Source organism: Phyllostomus hastatus, unplaced genomic scaffold (assembly GCF_019186645.2).
Source record: "Phyllostomus hastatus isolate PE091 unplaced genomic scaffold, TTU_PhHast_1.1 phas_contig_34, whole genome shotgun sequence".
In the NCBI taxonomy this organism is placed as follows: Eukaryota; Metazoa; Chordata; class Mammalia; order Chiroptera; family Phyllostomidae; genus Phyllostomus; species Phyllostomus hastatus.
In genome coordinates this window covers 41,239,675-41,257,774 of record NW_025333857.1, presented here as the reverse complement: position 1 = coordinate 41,257,774, position 18,100 = coordinate 41,239,675, and the positions used below count along the sequence as shown (strand labels likewise).

Genomic DNA, 18,100 nt, shown 5'->3' with positions numbered 1-18,100 from the left:
GGGATTTCTTGTTTATTCTAGATATTAGCCCTTGTTAGCTTTAAATTTTGCAAATACATTCTTTCAACTTGCCACATATTATTTTGACTCTGATGTTCTTTAATGAATGGAAGTATTTAAACTTTGATATCAGATTAATCAGTTTCCCGCTTATGGTTGATGGGAATTTGAGTCTTATTTTAAAAGTTCTTCCCCATGTGTTATACATTTTAGGTTGTTTTAAGAAATTTGTAGTTTGAATTCTGTTAAGAAGCTTTAAGGAGCTTAGCTTTCTTCCCTTAGCTTTCTTGTCCTTTTACGGTAATTAGATGATTCAACAATGGAGGGACAGTGGGTACAGAGTTGTATGTGATTTTGCAAATGTACTCAAGGCATCTTGATTTTTTTTTAATCTATTTCAAAGTCGTGTTAGTGACCAAGTTCTTCTAATACCATTTTCTCACTATCTTTGATCTGCTTTCTGGGCCCTTTCTGCCTGAGATACTTGCCCCTTCTCCCCTCATTTTCCTTACCACACTCAGGGAATCCAGTGGAATGTATTCTGGCTGCCAGAACATCGCCTTTGCTTCTCCAGGCCGTGGTCCTTGCACATCTAGGTCCATCCTCTCCTAGAACCTCTGGGTGCTCAGGGATGTGTATGCATTTCCTTTTTATACTTAAAGACACTCTGGAGGTGCCCTACATTAGAATCCAGCAACAACCTTAATCTGGTGCACTTGTTCATACTTTGACACACACTCTTTAATTTGAAAGCAATCCATTTATTTTTAAGTGCAATCCTCTTGGGTGCCTTCATGTTGTGATTTTTCACTGAGTAAGCCACACCTACAGAAATCTCAGAGCAGGCAGCTTCAGCCAGGGAACTCCTAGACTCAGAGAAAATTAGCTGTGAAAGAAACCTCGAGGGATGTTCAGTGGTTTCCTCTTGGAGGTGGTGTGTACTGCCTCCTGTCCTGGGGGCATTTGGAAATATTGGGGAAAGCATTTCTGGTCGTCACAATGACTGGGTGTGCCACTAGCACTTAGTACCTGAAGGGTAGGCGTACTAAGTGCCCTACTACATCTTGGAAGGTCTCAAACAAGAAAGAATTATTTGACCCTAATAGTGCCCCATGGAAAGATAATGACTGAAATCCCTTTTATTGTATAGATAAAGAAATGAGACTCAGAGAGGTTGGCAAGTGCCCAAGCTCACACAGTTAGATGTGAACTTGAACATAAGCTTCTAGACTCTCAGGCTGTGGTCTTTCCATGGATACAAGAACATTTCCTTGGGTGAGCCCCTTCCAAGCTCTTCTTTTGTGTGACAGGAGCCCTTTCATGTGCATCCTGTTGTTGTTTTTTGATCTTTCTTTCTCTCTCTTTATTTTTTACTGCTTGCAGCTGAGCTTGGTGATTACGATCCTGATGAGCATCCTGAGAATTACATCAGTGAGTTTGAGATCTTCCCTAAGCAGTCACAGAAGCTGGAAAGAAAAATAGCAGAAATTCATAAAAACGAACTCAGGTAACAGGGGCAGACATTTGTAAGAACGGCAGAGGTGTGAAAGCGTTCTCCCTGTGGGGAGTGTGGAAACCGTGCGGTGAAGTGGGGGTGTGTGTGAAGTGTGGGCAGACTGTTTTGGGTGTCAGAGCTGTATTTCTGGGCCCTGTCAAGGTCTTCCATCAGTAACAACTGCAACAGTGGGGGGGTCCCCTGGGGGGCTGTTTATGAATCATCAGCAGTTATTAGAGCTATATATTTTCTTAGGGGTTTTAACCACCCTGAGTTTCTGAATGTGAAATGTAGGGTAAATAAGTAACCCTTTCTGTTCTGAAGTGTGCACCACCTCTTCCTCTCCTGTGGCTATTGCTGGGGGCTTTGACTCCAAGTAGGGTGGAAGCCCCAGACAGGGTTTCCATTGCTGAGCTGCTTTCAGGGTGACAGATTCAGCACCTTCTCCTCTTTTTCTTGTCTGGGATGCTTCAGGACAATTGCTAATGAGAGTACTAATGGCAGGAGTAGCAAAATCACATGCAGTATCCACTGTGTCCTAGACACTCTTTTAATTGCTCATATTGATTCTTTTAATCTTCACAAAAGCCTGAGAGACAGGTGCCATGGTTATTCCCATTTTATAGACGAGGAGATGAGGCACAGAGAAATTAAACATCTTACTCAAAATTATATAGCTTGCAAATGGCAGAGGCAGGATTGGAATCCAGGTGGCCTGGCTCCAGACAGAGTCTGTGCTGCTAAGCAGTGTGTGACACTCCCACTTTGCATGTTCTACCAGGAATGAAATGGGGCATGTGTAGGAATAGTCGGCAGTTTGGAATTCAGGTAACTCAGGTCTTTTAGCCTGTAACTAGAATTCAGATCTGTGCAAATCACAGAAGAATTCATTATGATAAACACAGTAAGCCTGGGCTTACTGTGCTGTGCTATGACAAGTGTTGATGAAGAACTGCGAGAGCTGAGAGACTTCTACCTTCTGAGCCTCTGGCAATTATTAAAAAATTAGTGTCACTGGTTTATGAATTCTGGAACAAATTACTGTCCCCTTGTGAAGGAGTGCTAGAGCTCCCTACTTTATGCAGGCACTCCCCCTTCTGGTGAGTCTGAGAAGAGCACCCTCGTGGGCATTTAAGTTAGCAATACGCTAGCTTGGAAAAACGTGACCTTTGTTCTTAAAGATAAAGATGATTAGACATCAAAAAGTTATACCAGTTGCAGAAAGGAACATGCCATCGCGATGGGTAATTTTAGAGTATTGTCTCCTCATGAAAAACTTTGTTGAAAACATGACACTCCAACTACTCTTTTTTTTACATTTTGGGGATAAGCATGCTCAAAGTTAAAATGAATTTCCAGTGTCCACTTGGGTATGTGGATCAGCAGGGTCTGGAGAGCACAAGGTGAGACCCTTTAGGCAAAAGAGTCACATCTAATGTGTGGATTGGGGGGAGATGGAATGGAAAGGTCTGTTGTGATCAGAATTTGCAAAGCCTCCAATGCTCAGAACATTTGATAATAATAAACATTTACTGAGCACTTACTGGATGACAAAACACCATGCTGCGAGTCTTATGTGTATTGTCCCACTCAGTCTTCCCCAGCTCTGGTGGGGAAGGGAGCAGAACCTGGGGTGTGTAAAGGACTCACCTTGCTGGCAGCAGAGTCAGGACTTGACCCTCGGTCTTATCTGAAACTAAGATACTTGCTCTTATCCACTGTGCTGACAGTCGTAAGGCAATCAGGTTGGTTTTCCCCAGTGATCACAGGGGCCTTGGCGTCAGAGGGTGGAGACTGGCAGTGGGAGGACCAGGTACTTGTTTCTGCTGTGCAGACCAGAGATGCTGTGGGCCTGACCAAGAGCAAGAGTAGAGAACTCTGAAGAAGAGTCTCGAGGGACATTGCTGCAAGACTCAGTGACCTACTGGACTGAATGAGTGAATCAAGATTCCTGATGGTTATTTATAATCAAAAAGCTGCAGATGAGCCCTGGTGCCACCACTTGAATTTGTTGATAACCCCGAAAGTGGTTGTTGTGCACCTAAGGAACAGAGGGGTTCGCCAATCAAACATGGTTTAATAGAGCCCAGAAGTAAATGCTGTGACTTGATTAAAACTGCTGTTCCACGTGTGTCACCACACGTCTCTAACATCTGAATGTGCACCCTTGGAAAGAAGTCGAAGTCATGTGTCAGAAGGACGAAGCAGCTAGAATCATGTGACACTGCCAGGAGAACTGCAGCCAGTATTTCCCTATGTATTTTTGCTAAACCACAAGTAGTCGTGTGTTTCCTGTGGTATCAGTGCAGCAGAGAGAGATTTTAGGTTTGGCTGGGAAGATAAAAGTAGAAGAAGCTGAAGTGTGGCTGGGGGTGGGGCCTGCTTTCCAGAATCAGTTGGAACCCTGCCATAGAGACTCAGGTTACTCTGGGGGTTCCGTGAGCCCTTCGCATACAGGACATAAAAGTGTTGACCTTGTATGAGAATTGGATTGCTCTGCAAACCTGACAGTGTCAGGAAGGAGCAGTAAATGGAAGAGATCATTTCGAGAGGCAGCGTCTAGGTGTTACCATCTTACTCTCCCAGGTTGTCACAGTACCCATGACCCTCCCGCAAAGCGAACGGCTAGTGTGTGATCATTGGTCCGTTGTTACGGAAACTTCCTGGGAGAATTCCAGTTGGCCTGTGTTGGGGTTTGAGTGGCCCCAGAAAATAACCTCCTGCTTTCTGCATAATTTCTGAACCAGTTGGGAAAGAAAACAAGAGATGGTAACAGAGAAACTCGGACATTCGCAGAAATGGTGACGATGATTTGCAGTGAGATAAACATTTTTACCTGTGGGGTTTCAGAACCTTCTCCAGGCTTTTTTTACTTGGTTAGAATCAGTCTCCTTCTGTGCTCACTGAGGAGGGGACAAAGGCTGTGACTCTTGAGAGAAAATTAATCAGGGAGAAAGAAGAACCCTCACCCCTTCTGGGGAGGCTACTTACTGCTTGAAGGTAGAACTAACATGGCTTGACAGACTGGCACAAGTAAGAGACATTTTAGGGGAAGAAGGTGTGAAAAAGAGACTCCTTGGAATTTTTAGGTACTTGAAAATAGAAAATCAAGATTTTAGTACAAGTTTTCATGAACTAAGTGTTCAGACTTCTTTTATTTGTGAGTAAAGATTGAAATTCATGGCTGGGTCAACATTGCTTCCTTAAACATGCCTCATCTTTGACTGAACTGGAGAGTAGGGTAGGGAAAGGAGAAGTCACAGTTTTGCAAATGTAATAACATAGTTTATTGATCATCTCTGTGTTGGCCAAGAAAAGCTAGATTTTGCTGAGAAACAACCCCCAAATCTCCATGGTTTAGAATAAGAGAGGCTTATTTTTTACCCTGCGGTTTGTCCACCAGATGTCAGTAGAGGAGGAGGGGGTGAGGAGGGCTCTGCTCATTTCAGTCACTAGGGGCAGCCCCAAGCTTGAATTTGCCCATAGTTGAGTCAGAGGAAAGATAGAGATCTGGAAGGCGTTGCTTCAGCTTGGAAGTGATACAGTCACTGTGGCCATACCTAGTCACATGTTAGGGTCCCAGGGCAAGGAACTGAAATTCTGTGAGGTGTCCAGAAGGTGCAAACTGGAAACAGTAGGTGAATAGCTCTTAATGACCTTCACAATATCATTAACTCATAAGTTTTAAAAGTAGACTTTAATCTTCAAAGCAGTTTTAGATTCATAGCCAAATTCAGTGGAAGGCACAGAGATTTCCCCTATACCCTCTATGTAGCCTCCCCCAATATCAGTGTTCCCCCACTAGAGTGGTACATTTGTTGGGTTTGATGAACCTGCATGGATGAAACATCATCATCACCCAGAGTCCATAGCTTACCTTAGGGTTCACTCTTGATGTTGTATATTTTGTGGATTTGGACAATAATATCCATGAGTATAGTATCATACAGAATACTTTCACTGCCCTAAAAATCTGTGTTCTGCCTCTTCATCCCTCCCTGCCGCCAAACCTATGGAAACCACTGATTTTTTTACTTTCTCTATAGTTTTGACTTTTCCAGAATGTCATATAGTTGGGTCCATACAGCACGTGACCTTTTCAGATTGGCTTCTTTCACTTAGTAATATGCATTTAAAGTGCCAACAACGTGTCTTTTCATTAATAGCTCATTTTATCGATGAATAATATTGCATTGCTTGGATGTACCACAGTCTATCCATTCACCAGATTGAAGGACATCTTGGTTACTTCAAAATTTTGGCAATTATCAATGAAGCTGCTGCAAACACTCACATGCAGGACTTTGTGTGAGCATATGTTTTCCACTGCTTTGGGTAAATACCAAGGAGAGTTATTTCTGGATTATATGGTTAGAGTATACTTAGTTTTGTAAGAGACTACCAAACTGTCATATAAGAGAGCTGTACCATTTTGCATCCTCAGCCACAGTGAATGAGAGTTCCTATTGCTCCACGTCTCTGTCAGTGTTTGGTGTTTTCAGTGCTCTGGATTTTGACCATTCTAATAGGGGTGTAGATAACAGAGTATTATTTAGAAAGATTTTATAGAGGCAGCTTTGGGCCTCTTAATATCCTGTGAGCTAGAGGATGAGGGGATGTATGATTCAAATTATTGAATAGATGTCAGTGCTAAAACCTACTGAGGCTGAATAATTCTTCTAGATCAGGGATGGTTAATAATTTTTTTTTTTTGTGGCGGGGCAGGGAGCAGCACTTTCTGGGCTGTATGATCTCCATTGCAGCTACTCAGCTCAGCTTTTACAGAGCAAAAGAAGACATAGACAATACATAAGTAACTGGGCTGTGATTCAATAAAACTTTATTGACAAAACAGATGGTGGGCCAGACTTGGCTCAGGGGTTCTACTTTGTTGACTTCTGTTCTAAACATGTGGCAGAGCAGGTCTAGGATCAATTTCTGCTTCATTCTTCTGCCTCTATAGATAATTTCAAGACAAGAACCATAGTTGTTTTTAAAACTATGTGTAAAAAAGTGTTCATTATAATTTACAGATTTCATCTGAGTTTGGTGTGCAGAGATGAGGTCCTACCACTAGAGCTACTTTAGAAATAGGTCATCCCTCCTTGGAGGGCCCTCTCGTAGCTGTAGTCAGCCACACAATTTCTGGGGACATGATGGTTCTGTTATTGTTGACTCTTCTTAGTTTCTGTTTTCCACAGCTCTAATCATGACCATCTGGGTTAAGAGGGAATACCACTTCCGTTAGTCCTGAGGGTATTGAAGATCAAGAATAAGATTGATTTCAGTATCAGAAACCCTGAAACACTTTTCTGAAGGTTTTCCTAGAGTTTCTACTCAGTTAGTCCTTCCATATCCAATTCAGCAAGTTTCTTATTAGAGGTAAAGATATTTGCATTAGTGTCAGTCACAGGTCATCAGCTTTTGAGTATTCAGAAAGCTCAGTTGATGGTGAAGTGGCTTCGATGAGGTACAGTAGTCCCCCTCCATCTGCGCTTTTGCTTTCCACAGTTTCAGTTATCCAAAGTCAACCACGTTCCAAAAAATATTAAGTGGAAATTCCAGAAATAATTCATAACTTTTGAATTGCATGCTGTTCTGAATAGTGCGATGAAATCTCATGCTGTCCTGCTCCATCCTCAGGGATGTGAATCATCCCTTTCCCAAGGGTATCACCTTAGATCATCACAAGAAGAAGGGTGAGTGGAGCACAATAAGCTGTTGTGTGTGTGTGTGAGTCTGTGAGTGACAGAGAGGGAAGAGATGAGACCAGATTCCCATAACTTTTATTATAGTAATTGTCATAATTGTCCCGTTTTGTTTATTAGTTATTTTTGTGAATCTCTTACTGTGCCTTATTTATCAATTAAACTTTATGGTAGGTATGTATGTATGTATGTATAAGAAAAAGCATAAGGTTTAAAGCTGTCCACGGCTTCAGGCACCCACTGGGGGTTACTGTATATTCCTTGCCCTTAATGAAAAGAAAAATCATCCAATTATCTACCAGCACAATGATCTAAGGCAGTGAGGTTTGTGCTGCAAGGAATAATGACACTGAGTATGTTTTACACAGTCATTATCTCTTTTTATTTCTCCAAACTCACATTCTCTGTAGATCATACACCATGTCTTCCTGGCAAGGATTTATAGTTTCTAGAAATAAGTGCCCTGCTATGATAAATACCTTCTACCTATGCTTCTGATGAATAGATCACAAGGGCCTCCTTAGGAAATGTTTTTGTGCAGTTTTGAGAAGAGTGTTTCTAGAAATAAGTGCCCTGCTATGATAAATACCTTCTACCTATGCTTCTGATGAATAGATCACAAGGGCCTCCTTAGGAAATGTTTTTGTGCAGTTTTGAGAAGAGTGTTTATGGTGTAAAAGGAAGAGGGGAAATGTCATATTATTTTATAGCTCTAATCTTTCTTAAACTGTGCTTTCCTCTGTCATCTCTCCCTCCTCCCTGTGTTCTTTCCCTGCTCAAGTGTTGTGTTCCAAAACCCTAGAACAATGGTCCCCAACCTTTTTGGTCCCGAGGACTGGTTTCTTGGAAGACAATTTTTCCACACACCGAGGTGGGGGGGATGGTTTCCAGATGATTCAGGCACATTACATGCAAGCTCACCTCCTGCTGTGTGGCCCGGCTCCTAACAGGCCAGGACCAGTACTGATCTGTGGCCTGGAGGTTGGAGACATCTGCCCTAAAATCCCTCTTCCTGGTAGGTTATCAAACCATTTCCATTATCCATTGTTACTTGGTATAACACCCTTATTAGAAATGGGTAGACAGAATGATTTGGCATTAAATACTTTTCCTGTGAAAGCTAAATCCCTGCACTATATGGCCTAGAGTCAGGGACATTTCTAGAGAAGGTTTGGCTGAGGGCAAATGATGTGCTGCCTTAAGCCATCAGCATTTTTTATACAGATGAAATCTGGATAAAGTGACTTGAAGGGAGAGAGGACACAGGGCGATGTCACTGACATACAAAATGGCTCTGTAGAAAGAGAGGGAATAGTAACAGAAACGGGAATCAGCCATTTCTAAATACATCTTCGATCACTCCCGAAATGTGATTCTATATAATACTTAGAGTCAAAGACTTTTTGAACTTTTGATGAGGCTGTAACCATGTATTTATCCACTCACCCATCCGTCCATTCATACACCCATCCATGGTTCATCCTTTCACCTATCCGTCTGTCTGTCCATCCATCCATGTACACATCCATGATTCATTCTTACACCCATGCATCTGTCCATCTGCCTACTTGTCCATCCATGTCCCATCCATGATTGATCCACCCATTCATGCAACTATCCATCCATCCAGTCATGCACCAAATATTTGTTAAAGGGCAACTCCATCAGAAGCTGTAGAAGTGTTGGGTGACCTGGCTCAGTGATCATCAGCTGCTTCGCCACCAAGCTGGGGTGCCCTTCACCATCTATACACCACCATAACCTCATGTTTTGAAAGATTTTATCTGAAAAAAATTTTCATGAAGCAACAATGAACTTGCTTCCTAATTTTTATTAGTCATACACATCTACAACTACCACCCATAGCCTTTGAATATCAAGAGGTCACTAGCCAAAAACAGAGAAACTTAATGCTAAATTATTGCACTTGAGGTACTCTTGGGGTTCGAAGCAGGGGTTATAAAATGACAGTCCTTAGACTAAACTCTGATCCAGATGTATATTCTTTGGACCAAATAATAGTTTTTAAAAATGGAATCATTTTACATAAATTCCAGCTTTACTGGCAACTGGATGATTTGGTCACACTCGGCCCTGACCCCTACATGGCAGCCCTCAGCTAGAGATGAGCAGCAGAACTCTTAAAAAAAATCACTTGCTCTTTGAATCACTACCATCCCTACTTAACCAGTAGGCTTTTACCTCCATTGGTATTGAGTGTGAGACCACCTTCTTTTTTTTATTCCTCACCTGAAGATATGTTTATTGATTTTTGAGAGAGAGACAGACAGACAGAGACACTGATCAGTTGCCTCCCATATGCACCACAACCAAGGATGGAACCTGCAACCTAGGCATGTGTCCTAACCAGCAATTGAACCCACGTATTTTCTGGTGTAACCAAATGAAGCACAAAGGGCTGTGACCACCTTCTTTTACCAATAAGGAAAGGAAGGTCTAAGAGATTCACTTATCCGAGGCTACACAGTTCTGAAGCAATAGACCTTGACCTGAATGCTGAGATTCCCTCTGCAATGCTCAGATATCTAAGGTGCTGTTCTCCAATAAGCCTTGTCCTTGCCTGGTCCAGGGCATCATCACTGTTTTCTTAGCATGACATATGCCCCAGTTTGCAATGTTTTGTCTAGTGCTCTGCATGGAGGTGGTCCCTGATAGTCCTCATGGAGTTTGCAAGAGATAACGGTCCTCTCTAAGTAAGGAATCAGAGGTGAGAGACTGGGCACTTATACTTCCAGTTAAGGTGTAGAAAAGCTTGAGACATTGATCTCCCCCCAAAATCAAGATCATGTCAACAAATTACAAAAACTGCAGAAATCATATTTGTTAAACCTATCTGATTGCTGAGGATACAAAGAAATCCAAATGTACTAAAATCCAGATTGTCCTTCTGAGGAGAGTGGAAACCTGCAGTAGCTTTCACTTTTGGAGATGTGATGGGAGGTCAAGGACTAGGCCATGAGGAGGCTGACTGACTTGACTGATTGGGACCCAAAAGACTCTAGTTACAGCTCTGGCTGGCGTAGCTCAGTGGATTGAGCACAGGCTGCGAACCAAAGTATCGCAGGTTCGATTCCCAGTCAGGGCACATGCCTGGGTTGCAGGCCAGGTCCCCAGTGGGGGCCACGTGAGAGGCAACCACACCTTAATGTTTCTCTCTCTCTCTTTCTCTGTCCCTTCCCCTCTCTAAAAATAAATAAATAAAATCTTAAAAAAAAAGACTCTAGTTACAGAGTGAGTTGCACTCTTCCACCACCCTTTGGCCCCCAGCCTTCACTGAGTGAAGAGGGGCAGTGTGCTGAAGTTGGGCAGGATGGGAGAGCTGAGCGAAATCCCTCTGAGGCACTCCTAACCTTCAGCTAGACCCCAGCAGCTCTTGCCAACTGTGGGGACAGGACCACAGCGAAGGGAAAACAATCTTCTGAAGTGCACAGAGCCAGCAGCGATACTAAAGAGCAGATGAGATGCCCTGCAGTTCAAAAAGTTGGCAACCCAACTTCTATAAAATATAGAGAGTTCTCTGGCGTCTCCTGGGTGCTAAGACCCAAAGTCCTGCCACAGGGCAAGTCCTGAGATTACTGACATTTGAAGCCTGTGGCAAGCAAAATCGACCTAAGTTGCAATCAGGTTTCAGAAAAATGAACCTAACTTAGGTTGAGAATGTTACTTTGAAGTAGACCACTATATTGGTCTTCTACCCATGAATTTAATTAAGTCTAGAGCTCATAGACTCAGATGATTCGGGGGGAGCCAAAACCACCCCTGCCTTACCAGCTGTGCTCCAAGCAGTCCATGTCATTGCTGGCAAGATCCACACTTCATTCCACAACTAACCACTAATAATTTGCATTCATTTGGGGACACTATATGTTTTTGTACTCAAGATAATTGTATGCTGAAGGCTGACCAATAAGAGAGAGATAGTGCTTCCCTTTGGCAAAAAGTACTCAAGATGAGCAGAAGGGAACTGTATAGTTAAATACATAATTACTTGACCTCACCTAATTTATCACAGAAGCATACCTTTAGAGAATTGTTAGGTCTTAAAAAGAAATTCAACTAATCACTGTACTTTTATTTCTAAATGTCTCATTAGAGACACTATTAACCTTCGAACAGTTCCTAATGCAAGATTTAAACACTAGAAAAGCATTATTTTCCATTACCCAAGAGATTTTTGCCAGAATCAAATGTCCAGTGAGGGATTCAAGGGAATAAAACAAAGCATTTCTATGTAATAGATCTTTGCATCTTCCTGAAAACCTGATCATTCCATGGTTTCTTCTTCAGTGAGTGTGGGGGACGCAATGGTTTCTAGTGCCACTGGTCTCCACCTTTCCTCCACTGGTTCTGAACATTTGTAGTTAGCCTTTCTCTGTGTGTGACTTCTTAGATTAAACCTCTTAAACACCTAGCCATTGGAGATCTGCAGTCAAACCCAAAGCAAACAGTAACAATTCGAGAACAATTTAAACAGGGGCCATTGGCTTTGGTATAAAAATCTGGACATGCTTCCTGACATTTCCCCCAATGTTATATTTCTATCAGTCACATGCAGGGCTAACAAGAGAACAGATGCTCTGTGCCAGGCTCTACTCCAGCTGCTTTATATCTGTTAACCACTTACTCTTTACACCAGGTCTTGGAGGGTGGTACTATTTTCATACTGACTTTATGCAATCAAAGAGACACAGCTTCACTTACTTCCTATTCCTGTGTTCAGTTCCTGGATCAGGGTCCAGCTAACTTTTTCTGTACTAGGCCATTTGTAAATATTTCAGGTTTTGCAGGACCTAGGGGGCCTGTTGTCACTACTCCATTTTGCCATTGTAGCATGACAGCACCCTTAGACAGTCTGCAAATGAATGGGCATGGCTGTGTTCCGATAAAACCTTATTGACACTGCAATTTGAATGTCATATAATTTTCATGGGTCATGAGAGGCTCTTCTGCATTTGTGTTAAACCACTGAAAAGTGATAAACCATCTTAGCTCAAGGGCTGTACACAGCGAAGTGGCAGTCAGGCTTTGCCTGCAGATGCAGGCTTTGGTTTGGGGATCTCTGACCTAGGAGAAAATGGAGACATCACAGCTCTCTAATCAGGTGTAAATACCAGTTGTCTGAGGTGGATCGCCTCATCATTGATAAATTGCAATGTTTAGATTATGAGAAGGGCTTTCTATAAGACCCGATGTTGAAATGCTCTGCCATGGCATCCAGGAGCACAGGCAGGTGGCTCCTGACCACGTCTGACTGGTAGTGAGGGTGGTGCAGGCACTGAGAAGTATCAGGAACCGGGCAGACTTGCACTTGCGCGTGGCTTCTGCACATAGGAGCAGAGCAGCCTTGAGCAAGTTACTTTTGCTCTTTGAGTGTCAACATCTACATCTATAAAATGGGAATAAGAATTCTTCCTTTATAAATAGTAAGTGAAAAAAGATGTATTGCTTGGTAATAGAAACAATTATATATTTCTTGGAAGAGTAGGATTTAGTAAAAAATAGCTGTGCATGTATATTATATTCTTGACCAATTTTGTTTAGTTCAGTGGTGCTTATAGATTGTATTATATTTCATCCAATAATTCTTTTATTTAAAAGCCAATTGTTTCTTTTAATCATTGTAAAATATATAATGTATAAAAGACTATGTAAAATAGTATACATAATATATGTATAATTTAAAGAATAGTTGAAAAACCACCCAGGACCCCCAGCTCTGCTCATGAATTGGAATGTTACCAGATGCTTTGAAGTCTCTTCTGTGCCCCGCCCCCACACCCCCACCCAGAGCACCTTCCTCCCTTTTCTACAGTATTCTGAATTTTGGGTTATTCATTCTCTTCTTTTGCTTTTATAAATGTACTTCATATATATCACTAAGTAATGCATTGCTTTGTTTTTGCCTACTTTTGATCATATAAATGGAATCATACTCTATTCTTATATCTCACTTTTTCTCATCAACATATTTTTGTGATTCTTCCACATTGATGCAATAGCTATAATTTAGGCCTTCATTTTTTCTTCTGTATAACTAATTTTCCATCATGTGAATAAATCATATTTTATACATCTATTCTCCTGGTAATAGACATTTAGGTTGTTTCTTTTTTTTTTTTTTTTTTTTCTATTACAAAGCTGAATGGGTTCTTGAATATTCTCATGGGTATCAACAGAGGTATGGAATTTGCTGGGGCATAGAGTTTGTACAACTTCAGCTCTTTTAGGAAGTGGTAGCTTGTTTGCTAGGGTTGCCCCAGCCTACATTCACCAGCAACTACTGAAATAAATATGCTCCCTTTATATATCAGTGAACTTTCAGAATACAAAGACTAAAGAGAAAATCCTGAAGGGCTTTAGAAAGACTTTATCTTTCTAAAGCAGGATCTTGAGTTAATTCCTCAGAAATATATCTGTAAAGGATGAATTTAAAAATTCTTCTATTAAAAGTTAAAAGGTAGTATAGGTGGCTACCTTCCCTTCCTTTCCCAAGTCCCTATGGATAATAGAAAAAGTATTAGACAGTGGATACAGGAAAGAATACCATTTTTGGATCAGAAGTCCTGAGGTAGCTCTGGAAGACAGGAAACAGGAAATCCAGGGCAAACACACACATAGAAGGAGAGGAGTGGTTCTGGGTGCTTCAGGCAGCAGGCACACAGGTTGGCCATCATGGTGAGTGGGCAACTGCCTTTGGAGCAGTCGGGCAGCTTTGACCCCTTCCTCTGCTTCCAGGCTTGATCTGGGGGTACCCTGTGTGTGGAAAAGACCTAGAAGGGACCAGAACTTTCAGCCTTAAATCATATTACTGACACACACTTCATACATGGCACATCCCATCCTTCCCTACAACCTTTGGAGGCTGCTGCATTCAATGCATAGATCAGATATATAGGTGACTGTCCAACCAAGAATCACCAAACACTTAAGGGAACATCAATTCAATGAATGAGAAACTCTGACTTAGCAAACCAAAAGCACCATTACCAAGAAAGCAGCATTAATGGAGCAAACAAGGTTGAACTTTAAAAGTAGGTGTAAGAGAAGTAAGAAGAGTTTCTTTTTCATAAAATAAGAACAAGCAACTATTTCAAGAGTCAAATATAGGCATACCTTGGAGGTATTCCGGGTTTGGTTCCAGATCACTGCAAGTGAGTAATAGCAAGTCACATAAATTTTTTGGTTTCCCAGTGCATATCAAAATTATGTTTACACTGTACTATAGTCTATTAAGTGTGAAATAGTATTGTGTCTCAAAAATGCACATACTTAATTAAAAATATTACTAAAAAATGCTGGTGGGGAGGTGATGACCACTGGCTGGCTGATCAGGGTGGTGGTGGCTGAAGGTTAGGGTGGCCGTGGCAATTCCTTAAAATAGCAGCGAAGTTTGCTGCATCAACGGATTCTTTCACTTGGATTTTAGAGGCCATCGTAGGGTTATTAATTAGTTTAATTTCAATATTTTTGTGTCTCAGGGAATAGGGAAGCCTGAAGAGAGGGAGAGAGACGGGAATATCCAGAACACACATATTTATTAAGTTCGCCTTCTTATATGGGTGCAGTTCATGGTGCCACAAAACAATTAAAATGGTAACATCAAAGATCACTTATCACAGATCACTGTAGCCAGTACAATAATAATGAAAAAGTTTGAAATATTGCAAGAATTACCAAAATGTGACACAGAGGCACAAAGTGAGCAAATACTATCGGACAAAGGGTGCCCGTAGACTTGCTCAGTGCGGGGTTCCCCAAAACCTTCAATTTGTGAAAGAAAAACAAAAAAACCCCAATCCCCCGAACCCCCCACCCCTGCAGTATCTGTGAAGTGCAATAAAGTGAATCACAATAAATTGAGATGTGTCTCTAGTTGTTACATTGAAAATGAAATATTTAATTGATATTTAAAAACTCATAAATGGGATGAAAAGCAGGATACACACACATGAAGAATAAATTAGCAAACTGGAAGGATGAATTAAGAAATAATTCAGAACGTAGTACAAAAAGAAAGAGACTTAAAGGAAGAAACAAAGGTTAAAAGACATGAAGGATCAACTTAGGATATCGACCTGCTAGGGCCTCTCAAAGGAGAAAAGAGAGAGAAAGAGCGATTGGGAGTAAAGAAGGAAGTTGAGAAGGGAAGAAAAGAATCAAAGAAATGGCCAAAGAAAGGTATGAGTTGTTGAATTAAAACTGCCCCCACAGCACTGGTCATGATGAATAAGTGAAGATGCTCCTTAGACTTATCACAGTGAAATTTCAGTGTATCTGGGCTAGAGAGAACATCTCCAAAGGCTTTAGCCAGAGGGGAAATGGGACACTGTTTTGATGGAGAGGCATGATGATGACTCTTAGGGGTCTTGAGGAGGTAGTGGAGGAAATCTCTCTCTGGGGAGAAGCTTAGGTGGAAATAGGCTTAATATTGCAATATAGTTTTACCTTTGAAAATAAAAGTGAATTCCTGCTGTTTCCTTAGCAAACTCTTCTTGGTGGTCAGGGTTATATATTTGCCCTTGGGGAGCAGTTCAGATTCTCTAGACTACCTTGGGATGTTAATGTCAGCCAAAGTGGAGTCTTTGAAATGCTGCATAGTCCTGGTTTGGAAGTTAGCCCCCAAAGGGCTTTTCACAGCCATCTGTGTTTGTAGTCCTCTCCCCGTCTTGAGGCCAAGACCTTGTTTACCACCCAGGAGGATGGTGCTAAGACTTGTGGCTGAGATTTCCTTTCAAAATCCAGGGCTTTCCAGTGGAATGGTCCGCAGTTCGTTCTTACCTGGAGGGCTCTCTTCAGGCTTGTTGATGGGGCGACAGGATTGCCCACCTCCTTCCCTCCCCGAGCAAGAAGGAATGCCATTTATCCTGCATAATATTTAAAATAAGTTGGAAAGAACAGATGCTGAGTTTTATTTCACAGGAAGATTACGTTTCCAAGGGCCATTGGTAACTCGATAACCTTGATTAAGTGTACGGGTCGCTGGAGTCCCCGAGTACTTGAGGGTTTATTATGGAACGAACACTCAGCCGGGGAGCAGGAGCTCGGATTCCTTGGCAAAGGGCCCCTCGTGGTGAAGCATAATGATCAGTCTTAGTGATTACTATGTGTGCAGGGGTTTCTCTCTTTATTTAGTTTAGGATATCACATTTTATTGAATGAAGGGACTCCATGTCTCTTTTATTCTTCATATTAACTCTCTCCCTTTTCTTGTGTGATGTTATAGAGGCCAGAGCCCTCCGGTTGCTGAGTTTAACTTACTCCTGAAAGCTCACACTTTGGAAACCTATGGGGTGGACCCCCACCCATGCAAGGTAATTGCTTCTCACAGCAGGTCGACATTTAAGGATTGTTTTGCCCCAAAAGAGTTCATTGCTGTGTATGCCTGGCAGACCCCTCCTAGGATATTTCCACAGCCTGCCCCACCGCTCCTCATTAGAAGGGACAACAATGGGCTGCAGTCTCACGTTTTGGTAGTTGGTTCTCTCCATTGGAGTCAACCAATTGCTTGCTAATTGCTATGTAATAGCCGCATATTCCTAAATTAACATACATGGATTCATTTATCCATCAGGGATGGTTTTATCCCCGAGAAGTTACAGGGTCCTAACATTTATTTTCAAGGCCATTGCTGGCAAGCATGCAGTCTGAAAAGATGGGAAAGTGAAAGAAAAGAAAGATTTAAAATTATTTTTTGACATTAGGAGTACTTGTTTTCCTTTTTTCTTTACTCGCATTATTTTGACAGTGTTTCTCTCAAGCATGAAACCTGGCCATTTATATCAGAACCACCTGGGCCCCACCCCAGAACACCGATTCAGAATCACCAGGGATGCATCTGGCAGGTCTGCCTTTTACACAGGTTCAAAAGGCATGCACACAGGTTCAAAATATTCATGCACACATTTTCCAGAACTGTTTTATGAAAAGTTTTCTCCTTTTCATGTCTTAAACTAACTATGCATCAACGAGGCACTCACCTGTATCCTGAGCTAAGCATTTATATCAGTTGGTCTTTTAAAGTTAGTTCTTGAGTCATACCAGAACGTTTCTTTACCCAGGTGGGAACAGGTAGTTGTATTTGGTCAAGTGCCAGTCTTACAGCTCTCAGCTTAGGCTCCTCACTACACGCAAGTGGGGAGCTTCCTAAACTCCTGCTGTCCTGTTCCATTAGGGTCTTTTGGAAAGCAGACCACATGCTCCAAATGATTCCAACGTGTACACAAGGCTGAGAGCCGGTGGTAGTTGTCCATACTGGTGCATGCATCTTGCGGTCTGCCCAAACACTTATTTTAGAATATTTGCCAGATGCCTCTTCCTAGTCATGGTATAAATAAAATTAGTCCATTTAATGAATTAGATTTTATCTGCAAATCTGAGCCTCTCTGTTTATTTATTACTTGGAGACTGACTAGATTTTTATTGTTGTTCCTCTGCCTTTACTTATTAATGAAATGCTTAGTTTTCTGGGTCGAGGTTGGAAGCAAAGTAGGCATTCCTGGACATATCTTTACATTACAATTGCCAGGAATCCTATGTGGGATTGAATCAAGCTACAATAGATGCTTAGGGTGTTGGTTGCATAGCATTTTGGTCGCAGGGTTAACGACAACCAGGAATGGTTTGTCCACATTACAGGGCAGATATGAGGACTCAGGTGGCCCCAGAAGACATTTGGAAGTTGGCACAATGGTTTATGACTAATCTGGACTTTCCCAGGAGATTCTTGGAAAGGAGAAGTTCTGTACTCAGAGGGAAAGCTACATGTTCCTGGACCTTGCCTGGACTTTGGAACTTCTATCCTTAGAGGTCCCATCTCAGAAATTTAGTTTATTGCTGCAATCATTAGAATTAACCTGAAATTAACCCAGGGTGAGGA

At 41.8% G+C, this 18,100-nt stretch overlaps 1 protein-coding gene across 3 annotated transcripts in view; it reads left to right on the top strand.

The window, feature by feature from the left end:
• The window catches only part of FRMD3 (FERM domain containing 3), a 264,153-nt gene that overhangs the window by 180,181 nt on the left and 65,872 nt on the right, over nt 1-18,100 (top strand). For all 3 annotated transcript variants that reach the window (XM_045840802.1, XM_045840803.1, XM_045840801.1), the window contains exons 6-7: nt 1,384-1,507; nt 16,448-16,535. In XM_045840802.1, the coding sequence (XP_045696758.1) occupies nt 1,384-1,507; nt 16,448-16,535 (212 nt within the window). The remainder of the gene's footprint in view (nt 1-1,383; nt 1,508-16,447; nt 16,536-18,100) is intronic.